Here is a 22,746-nt window from a genome sequence, read left to right as displayed (position 1 = left end):
AAGGGGATGAATCGCTCTGGGAGGCCTACTGCACTTCAAGATACGGATGCACTTTCAAACCTAAGCAATAGCCACTGTGATGACACTGAGGGATTAGGGATGACCAGCACGCAGCATGCAAGTCCAGGTGGAGGCCAGCATGCAAGTCCATGATGGCTGGTCACGATACCCTGGCAGCATCTTCCCAGGCAGTAGAGGTGTAGACTACTTAATAGTATGGAGAGCATACCCCCCCCCCCCAATTTCATTTTTTTCCAAAGATTTATTTATTTGAGTTATATGAGTACACTGTTGCTATCTTCATACACACCAGAGAGGGGGCATCAGACCTCATCACAGATGGTTGTGAGCTACCATGTGGTTGCTGGGAATTGAACTCAGGACCTCTGGAAGAGCAGCCAGTGCTCTTAACCACTGGGCCATTTCTCCAGCCCCTCCCCCCATTTCATTTTTAATTCCATCTTTCTGACCTTGCTTCCTAGTAAATGAGACAATTTGGATCATTCTCGGCTGCATTATGGTTTTTATATCTGACTATAGTTTCTCCACTTAATTATAATTATATATTTTCCACCACACCCCCATGCTTGCCTTTTAAATTTTGATAATTTAAAATTTTACTCCTTGATAATTTCACACATGTATATGATGTGTTTTAGATTCGATCACCATCCAATCCCTAAAACAGCTCATCTCTGATCTCCCCAAGTTTGCCTCTTTTTCTTGAGCATTTGAGATTTTCTCGTTTTTCTACCCCACAGATGGCTGTACCATTTTCTCTTGTCTTGTAATCTCAGGCGTGTAACTCTCTTTCTGTTTGGAGGAAAATAGTAAATGCCTGCTTCCTGCTTTATAGGAGAAAGCAGGAAGCGCCTCTTCTCTGTGCCCTTGTCTCTCTGGACTGTCCAGATCAAATATTTCTCTTCTTTCCTATTGCTTCCCTTAACTTTCCTTTCTTTACATTTAAAATCACCAGACATTCAAAACCTTCCTCTTCCCTCTCTTCCTCTCTCTTCTCCTCCCTTTCCTCCCCCCTCTCCTTCTCCCTCTCCTCTTCCCTCTCCTCCTCCTTCTCCTTCTCTCTCTCTTTCTCCTCCCTCTCTTCTTCCTCTTTTCTCCTCCTCTTCCTCCCTCTCCTCTTCCGTCTCTCCTCCTCCTCCTCTCTCCTACTCCTCCATCTCCTCCTACTCTCTCTCCTCCTACTCCCTCTTTGCTCTTCCTCTTCCTCTCTCCTTTTCTTCTCTCTCCTCCTCTCTCTCCTCCTCCTCTTCTCTCCTTCTCCTCCTCTCTCCTCCTCCTCCTCTCTCTCCTCCTTCTCTCTCTCTTCCTCCTCCCTCTTCTTCTCCTTCTCTTTCCTCTTCCTCCCTCTCCCTCTTTTTCTCCTCTTCCTCTCTCCTCCTCCTCTTCCTCCCTCTCCTTCTCTCTTTTCTCCCTCCTCCTCCTCTCTCCTCCTCTTCTCTCTCCTCCACCTCCTCTTCCTCTCCCCCTCCTCCTTCTCCTCCCCATCTGGCCCTTCTTTCTCCAAGTTTTAGGTTCTGTGGAGACAGCACTTGCTGTCCAGACACTTAGACTGTAAGTTACCTTTACAGAGCAAACCACCAGGCAGCTTCTCTTCAGGCATTTGATCTCAGTTTCTCAGCCAGAAAATTATCTCTCTTCTTGACTGTTCTCCCACCTACCAACCTATCTGTCTGTCAGTCTATTTGTCCATCCATCCACCTGTCTGCCTCTCCTTGTCAGGTGCACCTTCCAGGCTTTCCTACAGTGCATCTCCCTCCCCTTTCCCACATCTTGAAGACTCTTTTCCAAGTGCTGGAGTTAAAGGCATGAGCCGCCACTGCCTGGCTTTCTTGTGTATCTTTTGTTTCTTCATCAACCTCTTTCTTTATCCTTGAATAGGTGCCTTAGTGTGTTTTGTGTTGTTGTTACAAAATACTCAGGGTTGGGTACACTCTAACGTGAACAGGTTTATTTGGTTCATGATTCTGATGTTTGTTCCATTTAAACAGCTAGGGCTGGGTTCCTATCCAAGGTCCCCTCACTGTGTCACAGCTGTGTAGAAGAGCAGAAAGTGAACCAGTGGCATGTGGGAAAGACTAAGCATGTGCATCGCCTCCCTAAAACAACCTGTTCTCATGAGAACAAACCGGGGCTCTGGGAGAACTATATTAGTCTTTCCAAAAGACCATCTCCAATGATCTAAATGCCTTTTGCTAAGCTCCATCTCTCTAAAAACTTATCAGTCCTTTGAGAATTTCATACAGTGTGCTTTGATTGTGTTCACAGATCAAAATCCTTCCTTCTCCACCTGACTTTGCACCCCCCCCCAATCAATGCCAATTTATGCTGCCCAAATATTCTTGAATATGTGACCTTCCATTGGAGGATGACCACCAGAGGCTATGCTTTTAGAGAAAACTGGGAGCCTTCTTCTCTCAAGACTATCTTTCTGTTTTTTTAGCTAGCCAGGGATGGAATCTCATGCTAAGTCCACCTTAAAAAATATTAACTTGTTTTATTTTTGAGAAAGGATCTGCTGTATCCCAGGCTGGTCCTTGAACTTGCTTCATAGTCAAGGATGACATGGAATTTCTGATCCTCCCATTTTTACCTTTAGGGTGCTAAGATTACCAGCACACACCGCCACACCCAGTTTATGTGTTATAGGGATTGAACCCAGGGCTTGCTGCACACTAGGCAGGGACTGTATCACCTGAACCACATCTTTGCCCTATGGAGTGATGTCCCCTCCCCTCTCTTCGTAAAGGTTCTCACCCCTCTCCTCCATAATCACAATGAAGGCTGAGCTACCAGCATGTGTGCTTTAGGACACACAGAAACTACAATGGAACCCAGATAGAAAGAACCCTCAAACTTCATCAGGAGGGTGCATGGAAGGAAGGGAGGATGTCAAGTTAGAGGGCCAGGGAGGCTTTTGTGGCAGAACCAATGGTCTTGTCAATCACAGAAACAGTACATCACTTTGGGGCCCCAGATGTGGTGCCAGCAACATGAACTTCATCAATTCCCTCTCTCCAGGGCACTCTGATGTATGTTGAAGTTTGTAAATCAGTACTGTAGACAATCTTCACTTAGTAAGTAGGGAAACTGAGGCTAGGGTTAGGGAGAGGACATGTAGGAACACACACACCTGTCTGGTGCCCAGGGTCCCATAGCTTAGGGCTTGGCTCTTGCCACCTAACCAGGCTGCCTTACTTTGTCTTGTTATTGTTATTTCCCCTTAAATCAGAAAGAACCTTTTCATCAACCAATCTGGAAGCATTGGGATTGAATCTCCATTCTCACAGAGGTTCTGATTTCCCTGGAGGATTTCCAGGACTAACAAACTCGACCTCTTGACCTCTCATCACTTCTGTAGTGCTCTGAGTTGCAGGGGTGAGCCAGGCTGCTGCATTGCATTTCACCAGAGGCCGCCCTGACAGTCTTGTAATTCAATCCGTCCTGCCTGGCTCTTCCCTCCGTGCCTCAGTGCCCAGCACATGTGATCCAGTTTCCTCTGTGCGTGAGAGAGGATGTGTGAGTCATGCCCACTGATGCCAGGAGGGCCCCGGAGCTCAGACACTGCCCCCAAGACCAACATCGTTGCTTTTCTTGCTCAGATTTGCCTTTGCCCATCGCCCTCCAAATGTGTTTTGTAGTTCCTGGACAGACTCGTTTGTTTCTCTTTTTCAATCAAAATCATCACTATAAGGAAATGACTGATTAACCCTTTACCTTACCTGGCAAGGCCTTTTCTGATTGCTAGTAGAGATACTCTTCCTACTGAGTTTTAAGAAGCCAACTTTCTGGTTTGCTTTTATTTATTTGTGTGTGTGTGTGTGTGTGTGTGTGTGTGTGTATGTGCATGCATGTGTGTTTCTATACCTGTACATATGAATGTGGCATATGTGGATGTGTGTGGTTAGCAGATGGCAGGTGCCTTCAGTGTCACACCTTCAGGTATCATATCCTTTTGCTTGAGATAGGTCTCTCACTAGCCTACTATATCACCAGAAAGGCAAGCCTATCTGGCCAGCAAGTTCCAGGGATCTGGCTATCTAAATCTCCCATCTCTCCATGTTCAGCTTTTATGTGGGTATTGCGGATCTGAGGTCATGTTCTCATGCTTCAAAACTGAGCCAACTACCCAGCTCTTGTTTGTTTGTTGATACCATCTATCTTAGGGGCTGGAGAGATCGTCCAGGAGTTAGGAATACTTGCTGTTCTTGCAGAGGATCATGATTAGTTCCCAGGACACTACAGCTATCTGTAGCTCCAGTTCCAGGTGATATGATGCCCTCTTCTGGCCTCTGAAGGCACTGCAAACATATGGTGCCCATTCACACACCAAGACACACACCCAGACACAGACACACACACACCTAAATACATAATTTAATATTGCAGACCCCTTTGTATGCTTTAGATATTATTGGCCCTGTAGAAAGTGTTTTAGAGTTTTATTGCTGTGAAGGGACAGCATGACCATGGCAATTTTTACAAAGGAAAACATTTAATTGGTTTGGCTTACAGTTCGGAAGACTAATTCATTATCATCATGGCAGGAAGCATGGTGGCATTCAGGTAGCCATGGTGCTGGAGACATAGCTGATAGTTCTAAATTGGCAGGTAGCAGGAAGAAGGGCAACACTGGGCCAGGTTTGGGTTTCTGAAACTACAATGTCCCCTTCCAGTAGCACACTACCTCTAACAAGGCCACACCCACCCAGCAAGGCCACACCCACCCAGCAAGGCCACACCCACCCAGCAAGGCCACACCCACTCCAGCAATATATAGTGCCGCTCTCTATGAGCCTATGGGGGTCATTTTCATAATCTTTTTTTGTTAAGAGTGTTCTGTGGTTCACACACTTTTCTTTTGATGTAACTCGTTTCCTGATTCAATCTCATAAAGCGTTCTCTTATATTTTTCCTAATAGTTTTGCCTTTTTAAACTTTGGTATCTGAGTGCTTGAATAGTTGAGTTAATGTTTGCACACAGTATAAAGGAAGTCCCACTTTCATTCTTTTGTCTGTGGGTGTTGAGTTTCTTACTGTATGATCTTGGTACCTACCTCTCATCCACATGCTCCAGAGCTTATAAAACTGGTTTGGGATGACTGTATGCATGCTAACACACGTGTGTTTCTCCTGTCTAGGAAGCATCACGTTGTTCGCATTCATCACCATCATTCTGGGATGTTTGAAAGTCGCATACTTCATTGGCTTCTCGGAGTGCTTGTCAGCCACGGAGGGAGTTTTCCCAGTGACCCATGCGGTGCATACACTATTACAGGTAAACCACCGGCGTTTATTCACGCTGCCTCTGCTCCTGGACAGTGTGTCCTGAGGTGTGTAAAAGCCCACATGAACACATCTAGCTGGCAGGAGTCACGTATTTCTGTGGCTCCCATCAGGAATAATGAGCTAGTTCTGCTGCGTCTCTGGGACACTGGGGCTTTTTGGTTTCACCTCTTGTGCATTGGAACCTTTTAGAATAGCATGAGTTTGTTTTGTTTTGTTTTTAGCATGGACAATGAACTTGGTTTCTCTAAGAAGTACGGGATTTGATAGATGGTCTTTAAACACATAGTCCACAGGCAGTAAACACTTACCTGTTAGACTGGGACTCTACCAACTGCACAACATCTCGAAGTCAGGCATGGGAAGGCAAACATATCTCCTGATTGCAGAGACCCTTAGACCCCGGTGCAGCATCTGATGCCAGTGGGACTTTCTGATGGCTTAAGTTACCTGATAAGGAAAGGCATGGCCAGAGTCTGAATAGCACTTAGGATACACAGGGTTTTCATGTATTAAGTTTATGTCTCCCAGCCAGGGGTGCTAGTTTTGGAGACCTATCGATAAAAGCTAGGCTGTGGCAGGTAGAAGTAAGTCCCTACAAGCACAGTCACTGTGTCTGGCAAGGTTCCAGTCTCTTCCTCTGCTTCCTGGTCTGGCACGATGAGACAAGCCTGTCACATATGCTCCTGCCACCGTGAAATCTGCCATGCAGGACAAAGACCTTATGAAACTGAACAAGCATAGAGCATAGGCCTTCCTCCTCTAAGCTGTTTCTGTCAGGAATTGTGGTCCAATGCTAAGTAACAAATACAGTGCCCATTGATAGAAGAACGGACAAAGAAAGATGCTCTGCACCCACAATGGAATAGTAGCCAACCACAGCATTAGTGAAACTCCACCACAGCAGCAACACACTGGGATGGAAGGGCAGTTACACTAAACGACATCCGTCCAGTATGAAGGCAGAGCTCATGTAATTCAGATTGGCCAGGAAGCCCCTGAGCTGACCTCTCTGCTTCCACCTTGGAAGTTCTGGGATTCGAGGCCTGCTGGTCATTACTTTGTTTTACATAGTGCTGGAGATCAGACACAAAACCCCTGGAATGTTTGGTGGGGATTATACCAACTGGGCTACACCCCGCAGGCAGAAACAGAAAGACAAAGACGATGTTCCCACTTACACATGGATGGGAAAGGGCTGATCATGTGGAAGTGCAGAGAACTCTCGTGACTGCCAGAGCCGGGGAAGGCTGTGGGTGTGTGAGGACTTGTGAGGGACAGTTGCAGAGCCGCACAGGAGCAATAACTTGTAATATTCTGCAGCACGGGAGTGGGGGAGGTGTCTTAGTCAGGTTTCTATTCCTGCACAAAGCATTATGACCAAGAAACAAGTTGGGGAGGAAAGGGTTTATTCAGCTTACACTTCCACATGGCTGTTCATCACCAAAGGAAGTCAGGACTGGAACTCAAGCAGGTCAGGAAGCAGGAGCTGATGCAGAGGCCATGGAGGGATGTCACTTACTGGCTTGCTTCCCCTGGCTTGCTCAGCCTGCTTTCTTATAGAACCCAGGTCTACCAGCCCAAGGGATGGCACCACCCACAATGGGCTGGGCCTTCCTCTCTTGATCAGTAGTTGAAAAAAATACCTTACAGCTGTATCTCATAGAGGCATTTCCTCAACTGAGGCTCCTTTTCTCTGTGATAACTCCAGCTTGTGTCAAGCTGACACAAAACCAGCCAGTAGAGGGGGTAATTATGGATGGCAGAAATTAACTGAATATTTCCAAGTAACTATAGAATCTGAATGTTCTCAACATGAAGAAGTGGGTCAGCAAAGAGGCTCAGCCGTCAGAGGTACTTATGTGCACGCCTAGAGACCTGAGTCATAACTCTGGAACCCATGAAAAGTGAGGAGAGAATTATTTTCACTAAGTTTTCCCTTGACCCCCACCCACAGTGACAGACACACAGACAAGACAGACAGACAGACAAAGACAATATAGACAGTGGGAGGCAGAGAAGGAGAGACACAGAGAGGGAGACAGAGAGGCAGAGAGAGAGAGTTAGACACACAGATACAGAGACACATAGAGAAAAAGACAGACAGACACAGAGACAGAGACACAGAGAGACACTCAGAGACACAAGGAGACAAAGAGAAACAAACACCCAGAGAGACAGAGATAGACAGAAACAGACAGACACACAGAGATAGAAACAGAGAGACAAAGCACAGAGTGAGACAGAGATACAGAGACACAGACAGACAGACAGACACACACAGAGAGAGGAAGAACTTTGTGTGCTTTTCCACTGTACACGAGGCAAACGCTCAGCACAGACACAGACAGTGTGCTCACCAATAACTAGCGTTTTGACATAAGAACAGATGCTAGATCATCAGTCTTTCACTCTTTCTCTACTTTGCACATCTAAGGTACATAGAATGATGTTTTCACATATAAGCACATGGTTGGTGAGTATAGCTGGTGCCTCAGTTTCCCTTCTTGGTCTTACTAGTGGTAAGAACACCTATAAGCCCGTGTCAGCAAGCCTGCAGTAGATAACACAATATCCCAGCTGTAACCCTTATCTCGGCCATCGGCCCTCTAGACAGCCGGGCTGCATACTTGCCCGTTTGGGCTCTCTGCCTTCATCATCCCACTCCTCCCCCAACTCAGTCTCTGTTCTACTGTGTATTCAAGTCTTCATTTTTGAGATTCCATGTATGGTGGGTTCCCGTGTCGTCTGTCTTCCTGTTCCCGGCATATTCCACTTAGCACATTGTCCTCCAGGCTCATGTGCTCCAGGCTATGGCCTTGCCATAGGTCATAACTAAGCCTAGTGGTTTTCCGAGGAAGTAACTGTTCCCCTCCTGCAGCAGACACTCTCAGTCAAATGTAACCTTCCAACCACTTCAGACATTATTGCTGGAAACTTTGGGGAGCCCCATCAGGAATACCACACATTTCTGGCTAAATCGCGATCCCCTCTCAGGGTTCTTAGCCTCATTAATAAAAGAAATTAAGGAAGTACTCAGAAGGAAGCTTGTAGACAGTTTTATTACAGTTTAAAAATTAAAAAACAAAACAAAAAATAGAGCCAACAAGCTGTGGGTCTTGGCAGCTGCCAGGAAAAGGGAGATAGAGGGGAAGAGAGGAAAGCATGCCTTTTGAGTTAGGACACAAGTCAGCCTCTGACAAGCAGCTACGTGAGGAATCAGGCTTCAGAGAAGGTGCAAAGAATCCCAAGAAAGAATCCAAAAGAAGGAAAGTGGGGGGGGGGGGGGAGAAAGAGAGAGAGAGAGATTATACTTTTCAGAGTAATTTAGAAAACTGGGGAAACTTAATTTAACCCTACTGTTTGTAGCTCTAGTGACCACATAGAGGGCAAGGATTCTGGGAAGGAAAAGTACATCATCTCATTATGAGAATAATTATTCCTCCCATATGTTTAGCATGGTGTAAAGCGGACCCACCTTCCTGAAAGGTGGCCCCCCTTGGCCAGGCGATTATTGACAGACAAAGCTGGGTTCATGCCTAGTGATTGGAATGTTAAGTCTCCACACAGGTTAGAGAGTTTGTTCCCTTGGCTAGGAGGAAATACTTTTCCTTAAAGAGTCTCTGTAGAGCCCCGGCCTTTCAATGCTATTGAAATAATATCCCAGGCATGTTAGCGCTACAGCCACAGCAGACACCTTCAATCAAATGTGGGCCTCCATCTGCCACAGACATTGCAGAAGTCCTGTCACCTGACTATGGCCAGTGTGAGGTGGGATATCATGTGTGCCAGGGCATTGTCCCAAACTTGAGCCATGTGGTGAGTCACAGTCACAGGAGCAGGATATTGTGAGGCAAGTGATCTTTCCACACGTGAGGTGAGAGAGGAGGCGTGGGCTTGGGGAAGCTGAGGTTAGGCAATGACATGAACTGGACTCATGGCTTTTGCTAAGGCTTCTAAGCTTGGACTCTGGCCAGATTGGTTGGTGCTGGCTGAGGTCATTGGTTTGACCTTGGGTAAGTCCCTTACTCTCCCTGGGCCTTACAAGAGTTATCTGCAAGGAGGGGACAACCTCTGCATGGCCTTGCTCTGATGCCAGAAGGTGTTGAGCAGGAGCTGGGCTTTGCATAGCATTAGTGTGTAGGAAGTATTAGCAAAAGCTGAGGACCTCTCCTAGGAGGTTGGGTGCCATCTTGAGGGAAGTTATGAGCCACTGAGGGGTACAGGCAGAGGAATGGCCTAGAAAGAAGTATGTTTTCAAAAATATTCACATTGCTGAGTGGAGAGCTCTGGTTTCCAAACTTAAGCATTTGGTAAGTCACTCAGCTGAGGGTTGTGTGGTCATTGGACACACACTAACCATTGGGCACACACCACTGGACACACACTTACCATTGGACACACACTTACCATGTGCTTTTAGATAACTAAAGAATGAAAACCAAATATGTTTTTGTAATAAAACCTACTCGTGTTTGAACTGTAGTCAGAGCACAGAGCACAGTTCCCAGAGTCCTGACTGTTTTGCGTGGATCATTCTGGAACGTTAAGCATGGTTACTTTGCTGTATAACCATCTCCACTATCCACCTCCAGAACCTTTCATCTTGTAACGGAAACTCTCTCCTCCTTGAATGATCTCCCAACAACCACTCCTCACAACCACCACTCTGTCTGTCTCTGTGAGATCAACTATAGCAGCCAGATAGACAGCAATCCATGCGCAGTCCTACTGCCCTGTCCCCTTGTGGTTGGTTGGTTTACTTGCTTCATGTGATGGCTTCAGCACACACGTGTGTTGTAGCACGAAATAGAAATTTTCCTCTTTTTTGAAAGCCAAATCAAATACCACTATGTGTGTACATACATTTTGTCCATCCGTCCATCTGTGAGTGGCATGTGGGTGGTTTACTCCCCTTAGCTGTTAGGAACATTGCTGCTATGAGTATGGACATGCCAATGTGTGTGTGTGTGTGTGTGTGTGTGTGTGTGTGTGTGGTGTGCATGTGTGGTGTGTGTGTGTGTGTGTGTGTGTGTGGTGTGCATGTGTGGTGTGTGTGTGTGTGTGTGTGTGTGGTGTGCATGTGTATGGTGTGTGTGGTGTGTGTGTGTGTGTGGTGTGCATGTGTGTGTGTGGTGTGCATGTGTATGGTGTGTGGTGTGTGTGTGTGTGTGTGTGTGTGTGTGGTGTGTGTGGTGTGTGTATGTGTGTGTAGTGGGTGCATGCACACATGTTTATGTATGTGTATGTATGCATAGCTAGGCATGTGCACTTTCTTTAAGGGACATCTGTCCTATTCCACCCTTTGTTGATGTGAAAACATATTGGCCAAAACCAACTTGGTGGCAGGTCTTATTTGGCTTACAGGTTATATTCCATCCGAGGAGGGCAGGGCAAGAACTCAAGGAAGGAACCTGGAGGGACACTTCTTACTAGCTCAGTCTCTCGAGCTTGCTTACTTTACAACTCACTTTATTTTATGTGTATAAATGTTTTGTCTGCATGGCTGTCTGTGCTCGTGCAAGCCAAAGGGCATTAGACCTCTGGAACTAGAGTTGTAGACAGTTGTGTGCTGCCATTTGGGTGCTGAGAGTTAGATCTTGTTCCCATGGAAGAGCCACTAGTGTTCTTAACCACTCCCCTTACCCGAAGCTACCTACCATTCTTCTAAGGCTCAGGCAACCTGCTTAGGGATGGCACCGCCCACAGTGGGCTGGGGCCTCCTATGTCAGTTAGCAATTATGAAAATGCCTCACAAACATGACCATAGGCTAATCTAATGGAGGAGAATCCACAACGGAGGTTCTACTTCCCAAGGGACCCTGAGTTGTGTCAAGTTGACAGCTGACACTAACTGCGACACCATGTATTTTGTGTTTTGAGGTAGATTTCTTGTTGGTGTAGGGCTTTGCAATTCAGCTAGGTTGTCTTCTCAGTGGGCCATGTGAGTCAGCTCTTATGTGGGTCCTGAGGGTTGAGCTCAGGGCCTCATGCTTGAGCAGCAAGTGCTTTACTAATTGAGCCATCTCCCGTGTGATATATTTCCTTTCTATTTTTAACCTTCCTTGATCCAAATTTTTTGATATTAAAAATCATATTTATACCCTGAATATTTTAAACACATGTATAACACACTCTGCTCACATTCATATCCACCTTGCCCCATCACACTAACACTAACACACTCCCCTCCTCCACTAAGTCCCCTCCTAGTCTCATGCCTTTTTATTTTGATTTGGTCATTGCTTTGTTTAATTGGGGCCACCCATGTGAACCCTGGAGCCTGAAACATTCCCAGTCCCAGCGTTCAGATGCACAAGGAGATGGCCTGTGCCCACATCTGTGCCTCTCCTGCATTGTTAGTGATGGCATGGCCAAGGGCTGGATAGCACTCGGAAGTCAAAAGGAGCCCAACCCAAACCAACCCTGCTCTTCACTGAAAGTGCTCAACCATTGGTTTCTGGACATTGGTGCAAAGTAGCTGTTCAATGGAAAATTATTGGATAAGACCTGACCAAAAAAAAAAAAAAAAAAAAAAAAAAAACAAAACAAACAAACAAAAAAAACAAGCTATTGAGTTTCATGACAGACAGACTGATGCCCATATACCTATCCCAGAGCAGACATTCTCAATCAATTGCAGCACAGATCCATCAACAGCAGTTCTCACCAGTCATTTCTCTCTGCCCTTTCAGGAGACACCCTCAATCAAATACAGATCTCCATCCATTGCAGACGTTCTTAATTAATTGCAACACTCTTTCCTCCTGACCTGGAAGCCCCCCACCTTGCTTCTCACTGGGTCACTATTCCTACTGTAGAATAGCTCTGCTGGGACAAGGAGAGCCATCTGTCTGCCCCCCACGCCCAGTTTTATAACTTCTCAAGTGTGCAAACAGAACAGCGTTTTCCCCCACTAATGCATTTTTCCTTTATTTCCATCTAGGTCTATTTTCTCTGGGGGCACGCTAAGGATATTATCATGTCTTTCAAAACACTGGAAAGGTAAAAATCATGTTGGTTGGTATTTGCTTAGGTTAGATGCTAGAACAAACCAGACTCAGGACTGGCCTCTGGCTGGGTACAGATTTCTGCCTGTCCCGAAATCAAAGCCCTTCCAGTACCTCGGTTCCTTCCAAGCCATCCCTGGAAGACAAGAATGTGGGTGTGAACTCCACCGTCACCACCCACTTCCCTTTCATGGCCCACAGTTGACTCAGTTGTGAGTTGGGGAGCTGGGAGGTGGTCTAGCTCTGAGGATAACTGATATATATAGTACATGACCCATGTCCATTGAGTGCTGAGCCTACCGCCACTTCTGCCTGGTTATTATGGTCAAGGGCAGTATGTCCAGCAGGAGGGGTGAACTCTAAGGACAGGACCATGGGTGGATCAAGGCATCAGTGTTTGCTCTATGGAAGGATCCAGGAGTGTGTGCCCTTCCCATGGGGGAAGCCAACTCCTACCAGCATTTGAGATGACCACTGGTGCTGAGCAGATTAGTTGACATGTGACCACTGAGTAGAATGGCTTCCACAGGCTGCAAGCATAGAGACCGAGTTTATTAGCAAGTGCATTCTTTGTCTCTCCAGTCTGCACAGCATCAGTGGACTGGTGCTATGGGGTGGGTGGCGGTACCGAGGTATCTGTCCTTGGCTGGGTGAGAGACACCATGGAGTTCTTATTCACTATGTGACCCATGTGGTGGCTTTGGCAGTGATCTTCCTAACCTTGGCGTTAGGAAGGCCCACCTCCTAGGTAAGGTGGTCAGTGGCTGAAATGTGCTCACCTGGTTCCCTCAAAGGCAAAGGTCATCACTGAGATCCAGGACCTCCAGTTGCCATCACTAATAACCCTTGGGGCTGGCGAAGTTGGTGGAGTGTTTTTCTAGCATCTGTGGTCCTGCGTTCAATCACTAGCCCTGAACAAACCTGGCATGGTTGCACTCACAGTAACCCCAGACTCAGAAGTCTGAGACGGGAGAGCCAGGGAGGTCAAGGGTCATTGGCTACATAGGGATACTGATATTGGGATCAGCCTAGGCCAGGGCTTCTGTGACCATTATCATATCTGGTCTACACCCATTTCAGTGTGAAGATACACTTTCCTGACTGCTACTGCCGTGTTGAGCAAGATGGTAGACGTGTTGAATTTCCACCACCCTTAGATTTTAAATGCCAACCTCTTTCGAAAGAGTGGAAGATGAGGTATCCCTAAGGATGTGTCCTGAATGAGGTTAGAGTTGAACCCAGGGTGCTCCTCTAGGAAGAAAGGCACCCACAGCTCCCAGTTACTTATGCCAGCACTTCTGCCTGGGTCTGTGGGTTTCTGACCTGTTAGCCTCCTGCAGGGGCTGTGTGAAGGCCCCCATCCTGTCAGATCCTGTTTCAGTAGCTTCCGGAAGGTTTCCTGCAGGTGAAGAAATTCTCCTTTCAGGCTTCCATCCATCTTACCCCAGACATGCAGTTGAGAGAGACCGTGTCTCTTCACACATCTTACGAAGCACGGGCGGATAGCAGAAACGACTCCCAGGATACATCCTGTCACTGTGTGCAGGCACTAAGTGTAGGGAAGAGCTCAGGCCTGGGACATGACACTTGCCCTTAGCTTGAGGGGCTTTTTGACTTTTTTCCAAAGTGGCCTTAGAAAGTCATGGTTCTTAGGGTGGTACATGGTCACACGGCATGACCTTTGGCAACCTCACACTGCCTCTGTGGCTTCAGCAGGCTCAGGATTGGACAGAGCTGCATGGAACAGGGAGAGGGGAGGCAGAAGAGCAGCTGTATGCACTGTAATAAAAGGAAAGCCACCTGCCAGAGGTAATGGCATTGTCTAGGCTATAGAGCAAGCTGCCTGTGAGCTACAATGACAAGGCAGGTACAGGGCCAGGCTGACAGGCAGACACCCATGTTGTCTGGTTTTTCTGCTTTAGTTCTAGCCCAACGGTAGAGATCAAGTGTGGCCAGATGGCTCTCAAAGTCTGGGTTCAGCTGGGGTGGACACTCAGGGTCTGAGAGCTAGGGAGAGCCTGGGCCACAGATACTTACGTTTTCCCATATAGGAATCGTGGATACATTGGTCTCTAAGCTGGATAGGCAGGCACACAGGGCTGCCTCTGGGTAAGACAGGGAGTACACACAGCAGCCTTAAGGCTCTCCTTCCCAGTATACCTAGGAGTCCTCCCCTAGATAGCCAGGCTGCTGAGTGAGTCTATAAACTGCCCAGAAACTACCTAGGTGGATACAACTTCAACCTGCAGCCACGGTGGGATTCAGGGAATTCACTGCAGGCAAGAATCACATGGAGCCACATGTCCTTCCTGTCCCTTCTGTTCCCTAGAGCCCAGTGTCTACGTCCCATGTCCCCTCCTCCTGCTGAGGTGCTGTGGTTTAGAGGCAATGGCAAGACTCTGGACTATGACTCTTCCCATCATCCCAGCATGGCCCCTTACTGTAGGTGTAGCAGTGGGGGAGTTCCTGAGCATAGCTGGCACCCCAGAAGCTCATCACCTGCAACAGGCTTTTTCTGTGTTACACTCTGCCAACCTCAGTGGGCTGGAGCTTCGTCCCATGCTGATTGGCTCACGACCACAAGACGACGGACACAGCCTCAGCCTTCACGACCTTGCTCACGATTTAAAGGGGATGCCGTTTAAAGGCACAGTGAATGCCTTTAAATGCCACTGAAAGGCACAGTGGTCCAGACACAGGCTTTTACTATCTTATATCGTACACCGTCATTCTGACATCATCAAATAAGCGAAAGCTTTTCAGCAATTGACCAGACACTATACATTTACATGCCCCTAGAAAGGCTGCCCAAGGCTAAGTCAAAAAGAAGCCATGTGCCAGTGTGTGTGTGTGTGTGGATTGTCTTTACGGACAGGTGGGAAAGCAGAGGGAAGAGTTGGTGGTTTCTGGGTTAGTCAGCCAACAGTGATGGTCTACCTGCTGTCCACAGTCCACTGACCCTCCTGTTTTCATTGTTCTCTCTTTGTACCCCCTTCAGAGAAGGAGGGGGCTCTGGGCATGACTGCTTGCCTTTAATAAAATTTCCTACCTGTATCCCTGCTCCCAAGATGCAGTGTCTTTGGTGTCCTACAGAGAATGAGTTGAAGACAGGAGAGTTCAAGGTGAAGGCAGAATGCCAAGATGCTATGACTCTCAGCCATGTGGGCCAATGTGGACCAATGCCGAAGGAAGAGGGTTGTGTGTATGCCTCGGGCTTCGCACTTTCCCAGGGCCACCCAAGAAAACGTGTCTGGCATTTGTGCTTTGCAGGTTTGGGGTGATCCACTCAGTGTTCACGAACCTGCTGCTGTGGGCCAACAGTGTCCTGAACGAGTCGAAGCACCAGCTCAATGAACACAAGGAACGGCTAATCACTCTGGGCTTCGGTAACATCACCATAGGTGAGGAAGCCTTCTCCCTGCTGGACCATCCAGGTCCCTGGGGAGCCACCCGGGCGGATAGTCTCTGCTGTGGACTGCTTCTCTAGCTCCAAGCCTTCATTCTGCCGATGCTCCAAGGGAGTAATTATGGGCTTCACCCGGCTTGGGCATGTGGCAGCCCAGAGTTATCATTTAGGTGTCTGTCTCTCACAGCCCATTGGCTGGAGACTTCTGTGCTCTATTTTCCACCGTGGAAGATTGGTGGTTTTCTCTGTTAGCATTTTAATTAGGCCTCTTTCAGCAAATCTGTCTTCTGAGAGGTTGGCCTGAGAGCTCGGGGGAGCTCCCACCCAGCCTGTGTGCACCGGGAAGTTTTTGGCTGACTGCATTTGGCTTGTTATTTAGGCTCACTCCTCTTTATCTTCCTTTGCTCAGCGGGGAAGACAGCATGGGGGTGGGGTTAATCCTCATATCTTCCCCTGGAGTGCCTCAGCATGTGTGACATCACCACATCTGTGGACACCTGGATTAAAAGGCAGAGTGGAGCACAGTGCACTGGGAAGGGGAGGACTTAAGTTTGTCTCTTGTTCTCATCAGCGCTAGCTGTGCGGCCTTTGGGGGTTATCCAACCTCTCTGGGCCTACCCTTCCTCTGTAAAGTAAGATTTGAAAACCCCATGCTTCCAAAGATTCTTCTGGCTGTAGCCTTCTGTGTGGGGCTGGGCAGATACGTGGCTATGTCAGGTTACAGGAGTGACTTCTACAGTCCTCTCTCGGGGATGACACTCTGTCTTTGGCCTCATTCCCTCGTTGGTAAGGCAGCCAGAGCAGTGACAGTTTCATAACAGAAACAAACTTTTATTAGGCACTTCCTGGCTTTTATTAGGCACTTGCTGACTACCTGGCAGGACTCTAAGCATTTTACGAGGCTCATTAATTCTGATGTGGCCTTAGTCTGATGTGGGTAGTGCTAACTGTTAATAGGCAGAGACACTAAAAAGTGATGTGTCTGAGGTTGCACAGGCAGCAAGATCGAACGTTGCTGGCCATCTCATGACATGCTAGTGGCATGTGGGTGACAGTTTTTCCCAATCAGAAGGGGCATTTCCCACAGAGCCCTGAAAATCACAATCTAAACACAAAGACACACACACACACACACAAACATACACACACACACCATTCAGAGAAAATTAGTGCAGAGAAATAAGATCTAGAAGAAAATTCAAACCTCTGCCTCTTTCCACCAGAAAGAACTGTTGCTACCCTTCTGGTTTATATACTTGGGATCTTTCCCCTGCTGATGGATCACCCTACCACTGATACCCCTCTCTCTTATACCGGTGCTGTCATAGTCTCAACCCTCTGTAGAAGTCTGCTTTTGAAGTTCAGTGGTAGCTCAGGACCAGCAAATCTCTACAGTAACTTATAATAGTGTCGCTATATGCTAACATATGGATAGACTGTGGCTGATGCTATTCTGGGGTGCATCTTAGCTTCTTTGTCTATGAAGCCATGGTGCTAAACATGATGTTAGATATGGCTCCTGTGCACTTTAGGTCTAAGTGAGAGGTCCAGGCTGATGGGCTTGTTAGTCTCCTGTTGCCTGTGCTAATGATATGTCTTCTGTGCTCTGCCCACTGCCCTAGTTTTGGATGACCATACACCACAGTGTAACTGCACACCGCCTGCCCTCTGCTCTGCCCTCTCCCATGGGATTTACTATCTGTACCCTTTCAACATCGAGTACCAGATCCTGGCCTCGACCATGCTCTATGTGCTGTGGAAGAACATCGGGCGCAGGGTGGACAGCTCCCGGCACCAGAAGATGCAGTGCAGGTTCGACGGGGTCCTGGTGGGCTCAGTGCTGGGCCTGACGGTGCTGGCTGCCACCATCACGGTGGTTGTGGTGTACATGATCCACATCGGGCGCTCCAAGTCCAAGAGCGAGTCAGCTCTTATCATGTTCTATGTGTATGCCATCACGGTGCTGCTGCTTATGGGGGCCGCGGGGCTAGTAGGAAGCTGGATTTACAGGGTGGATGAGAAGTCTCTGGATGAGTCAAAGAACCCGGCCCGCAAGCTGGATGTCGACCTCTTGGTGGGCACGGCCTCGGGCTCCTGGCTCCTTTCCTGGGGCTCCATTCTGGCCATCGCCTGTGCAGAGACCCGCCCACCGTACACCTGGTACAACCTGCCCTACTCTGTCCTGGTGATCGTGGAGAAGTATGTCCAGAACATTTTCATCACCGAGTCGGTGCACCTCAAGCCCGAGGGGGTCCCCGAGGACGTGCGCACTCTGCGTGTGGTCACCGTCTGCAGCGGGGAGGCTGCTGCACTGGCTGCATCCAGTCTTGGGAGCCAGGGGCTGGCCCTGGATGGGTCACCTGCTGCCAATGGGAGTCTGTGTCTGCAGCAGAGGTGTGAGAAAGAGGAGCAGGAGGCTGGCTGGGAAGGAGCTTCTGGGACAACCCGATGTCTGGACTTCCTTCAGGGTGGCATGAAGAGGAGGCTGCTCAGAAACATCACAGCCTTTCTGTTCCTTTGCAACATCTCGGTAATCTCCATCAAGCTGTTATTATGCTCTGTTTGTCTGTCTGTCTGACTGCCTGCCTGCCTGTCTAATTTTGTCTCTGTCTCTCTGTTTCTTTCTTCTCTCTCTCTCTCTCTCTCTCTCTCTCTCTCTCTCTCTCTCTCTCTCTGTATGTGTATACCAGTGTGTGAAAGCCAGAAGTTGATGTTGAGATGTTCCCTTCAACCTGTTCACTACCCTATTTTTGAGAGCCAGCATCTCTCATTGAATCCTGTGCTAATTGGATGGTTAGACTAGCTGGCCCATGAGCCCTATGGGTCCTCCACCATAGTTCTGGGGTCACAGGCACATACCTCCCCCACCCCCACCTAGGCTTTCTGTGTGTTTATCCATTAGGCACTCTCTGGTTGACAGTTTCCCTAGTCCAGTATTTTAAACCAACCAATATTGTCCTCACCTTTCCCCAACAAGGCACAGGGACTGTCATACAAACAAGAAGTTTCCTCATCCCTGGAAAATTAGTGGAAATGGACCACTGGGATGGAGTAGGAAAAAGAAGGCCAGCAGGAGGATGACTTAGCTAGGTGCAGATGGAGACTCACAGAAGGACTGGGAGCATCTCACTGTGAATTGGGTGGTGGAGTGATGTGGGAGAGGCCGAGGAAAAACATAGATGATGCTTGAAGCTCAGGGCAGGAGAAAGGCAGTGCTGGTAAGAGGGGAAATGGGAAGGCAGGGTGAGTTGAAATGTGCTCAAAACACTTAAGTGGCCAGTGGGAAATATGTGCAAGACTCCAGAGTGGGGGAAGTTAGGTGGGAGTCAAAGTCATCCAGCTGGTGTTTATGGCCAAGACCTAGGTGATAGCCTTAGAGGTTATATGCAGGAAGAAGAGAAGGCAGATGCATAAAGAGTCTGAGCAAAGGAAGAGCCAGAAGAGAGAGCTGTTGGTCAGAAAAGGTCCAAGATGGAAGGATGAAACCCTTTGAAAGTCCAAGAAGCCAGAGAAAAAAGTGGGACAGGGTATATACCAGAGAGCTCTTAGTGGTGATAAAAACTAAGACAGTATACATTAGTCTCTTTTTCATAAGAAACAACCCCAAAGAGCAACCTGAACCCACAGGTATTTATCTTGTAGCTTCTCCAGGTAGTGAGCCGAGAACTCAGACTGTCTGCTTATGATCCTAGTCTGACTGTAGGCCATTGGCTGCAAGACTTCCCTTTGGGGATTTGTGAGTTGCAGGATGGAAAACAGCAGTTCCTTTTGGCTGCTGGCCTGAAACCTCCCTCGTCCTTTGCTATGTAAGCTCTGCATAGGACAGCTGGCGCCTGCTCCAGCCCAGGAGGCATCGAGACAGAACCATGCACTAAGTTAGAGGAAGGACCCAGGACCATAGAGGGGGCCCAGGTATCCTAGAGAGTGGTCAGTAGGAAGGAACAGAAAAAGAAGCTGAGAAGGAGGTGAGGACAGTGTGTAGGTTCTTTGAGTGGCAAGAGCATCCTTTTCTTGAGTTTTGTTGACTTCCTTCCTGGTCATTCTCATCAGCGCCCCCTAGAGAGAGAGTTAAGTTACAGATGAGAAAGCTGAGCCAGTGCCTTGGCTGTTGGAATGGAGAAAAATGGATGAGTTTATTTGGGTCCTAGTGCAGAATGACGGATGGAGAGAGTTCAGCGAAGGCTCACAGATTTGTTGGTTCTTGTGGAGATGAGGAGCACTGTTCAAATCGCTCCAACCACTGTGACTCACACTGGGTCAACAACGTCCATGATGACTGGAATTTGAGTGGGGACCCCAGGTGTCTTGAAAGGTTCTAACCAGAGTCAGCCTTTCCACACTGGGACAATAGCTCCCTAGAAGGGGTAATTTGGCCTCCCATTTTTTAAAGGTTTCAGTCCATGGTTGGCTGGCTCTGTTGCTAACAGATCAGTGACAGAATATCATGGTGGAAGTGCAGAGGAGAGCAGCTCACTTCCGGCAGCAAAGTGACAGAGGTACAGGTTTGGGGATGAGATATGTCCATCAGAGTGATCTGCAGACACCTACCTACTTCTTCTGTTTCTCACCTTATAATAGCCCATCCAGCTATGATTCTATCCTGGGTTAGTTAGTTCTCTCATGATTTAGTTAACTAGCGTGTCAGCCAGGGACCAGGTCTTGAACACATGCACCTTGGAGACCTTGCCAGCGAAGCCATTAGCATGATTTGTGGTGAACTGGAAACGAAGGCTGCCTCTTCTCTTCCAGCTTTGGATCCCCCCTGCCTTTGGCTGCCGTCCCGAGTATGACAACGGACTGGAGGAAATTGTCTTTGGCTTTGAACCCTGGATAATTGTGGTCAACCTGGCTATGCCCTTCTCCATTTTCTACCGGATGCACGCAGCTGCTGCCCTCTTTGAGGTCTATTGTAAGATCTAGCTTGAGTCCTCATAAAAGGAGAAGGGACTGGGGAACATGGGGGCTCTGCAGCCACCTGCGAAGGGCAGGGCTGAGCAAACACTGTCTGACAAAGGCCGGAAGGATGCCTTTTGTCTTGACTGTGTCTGGAGTTGCCCTCGCCCTGGGTGAGAGCGAGCAGTTAGATCTGTACTGGAGCCTGTCCTTGGCCAGCCAATTCCAACCAGATCCAAAGTGAGTTAAGCTCCTTTTGCCTGAGACCCGGTGTTTTAGAAGAATTTGGTCCAAGTCTGGGGTGGGAAATGGTAGAGTTTTTCATAACAAGCGTTTTTCCTGTCTGTAATTTATATGACTGTGGACAACTTTTTTCCTGGCCATCTGTGTATCGATCCATTTACATTTTTGTTTCCTGCTCAGGGTTATTGGGTTTGAAAACAAATGCATTTTAGTTTGTAGTTGAATATTGGAGCTGGTTTAATTTTGGGGCAAAATTACTTTTGATCAACTGCATGAGACTTTGTTTCTAGATTAACACAAACATGTGGCCTCCCCTAATTTTTTGGTTCATTCTTTAAATGTGATCAATTTGAAGTACTAAAAACTAAACATTAAAGTTCTCTTTTTTTGCTGTATCTATATTTAGTTTATTACATAGAAAATCTGAATATTTTTGGAACAGGAGACAGGAAAGATGGCCCATGTTATATTGTTAACAATTACTTAGAAACATCATGGTGTATCTTTTGGCCGTGATGACATGGAGACATTTTTTTTTAATTGTTGTACTTGCTAGTGATAACCTGACATTTCTAATTTTATCTTCATGCTTTTCTATCTGACAGTATGATTACACCTTTCTCTACACTGTCATAAATTCCTGGAAAATATCATTTTACTGCTGTCAGAATCTCAAATGAATGTACCACAATTAACATCCTTTGCTTTTCTTTTTTTTTTTTTTTTTTTTTTTTTTGATTTTAGAGTGTTCACAATTTTGCTTTCCTAAGTGGCCCTGCTAAAAGCTAACCATGTTTGTAAAACATTTCTCTTCTTTAAAAGTGCATTTTAAAAGAGATGGTTCCCCCCTCCCCCATAGCTATTGATTCTCACATCTGCATTCTAGCCAACTAGAAAATGCTTTTTAAGAATCGGGTCTTGGGGGCTGGAGAGATGGCTTGCTGCCCTCAAAAAGGACCAGAGTTTTGGTTCCTAGTATAGCACAGATACTTACAACTGCCTGCAAAATTCTTGCTCCAGAAGAACTGATATCCTTCTCTGGCTTCTAGGGACACCAGCACTCACATGCAAGAGTGCGCTGCCCCATAAACAAAAATAAAATAAAGCTCTAGAAAAGGAATTGCCTCTTATGAATTTTTCTTGTCATTTCCCCATAAGCAATATAATCTATCAGCCATTTATGTGAAATTTGCATTGGGTTGAGGTGTGTGTGTGTGTGTGTGTGTGTGTGTGTGTGTGTGTGTGTATACCTGTGTGTGTTTTGAGACAGACTCTTGTGTCTTACCTAGGTTTTTCCTCAAACTTGCTATCTAGCCAAGGGTGACCTTTGACTCCTGATCCTCTTGTCCCTGCCTCTCTAGTGGTACTGTAAACGACCTAGGGGAAATCTGAAGCACGAAGAAGATGGTGCATATTCTGTATGTACGTATGCTACCCTGTTGCTAAGAGACTTGAACATCCATGGCTTCTAAAATCCACATGGGCCCCGGGGACCAGTTTCTGATGGATACTATCAGACATTCATATATGTACAGGAAGCCATACTCAAAGTTTATAAACATTTAAAACTTTTCTAAGGAATACGGACACCAGAGCAAGTCTTTGTAGGTGATTATCATAACTATTTTGAAACTGTAATAAGTTGAGCATACTGTAGATACTCGTATAACTACAGCTACATCCAAATGGATTGTTTTTCCATAGGCAATGGAAACACTTTTTTTTTTTTTAACATGACCAAAACTCTTTATATCTGTTTTAGGGGAAGAAAGCCTTAAAAATAGGCATAACTTCTAAAAATTAGCATACCTTCCTAGCAGAACACTAGTTCTCAGCCTGAGGTCTTGGCCCCCCAGAGAACACATGATGATGTCTACAGACATGTTTAGC

The 22,746-nt window shown here is 47.2% G+C and overlaps 1 protein-coding gene across 1 annotated transcript in view; it reads left to right on the top strand.

The window, feature by feature from the left end:
- The window catches only part of OTOP1 (otopetrin 1), a 28,997-nt gene extending 7,099 nt beyond the window's left edge, over window positions 1-21,898 (top strand). The window contains exons 2-6 of the mRNA XM_080937235.1: window positions 5,160-5,296; window positions 12,251-12,309; window positions 15,585-15,715; window positions 17,343-18,250; window positions 20,470-21,898. Of these exons, the coding sequence (XP_080793361.1) occupies window positions 5,160-5,296; window positions 12,251-12,309; window positions 15,585-15,715; window positions 17,343-18,250; window positions 20,470-20,640 (1,406 nt within the window). The 3' untranslated portion in view covers window positions 20,641-21,898. The remainder of the gene's footprint in view (window positions 1-5,159; window positions 5,297-12,250; window positions 12,310-15,584; window positions 15,716-17,342; window positions 18,251-20,469) is intronic.
- The last annotated feature ends 848 nt before the right edge of the window (window positions 21,899-22,746 follow it).

This window comes from Micromys minutus (assembly GCF_963924665.1).
Source record: "Micromys minutus genome assembly, chromosome: 1".
Classification (NCBI taxonomy): Eukaryota; Metazoa; Chordata; class Mammalia; order Rodentia; family Muridae; genus Micromys; species Micromys minutus.
Note: the sequence above shows the minus strand (reverse complement) of the source record. Positions and strands in the feature narration are given on the sequence as shown.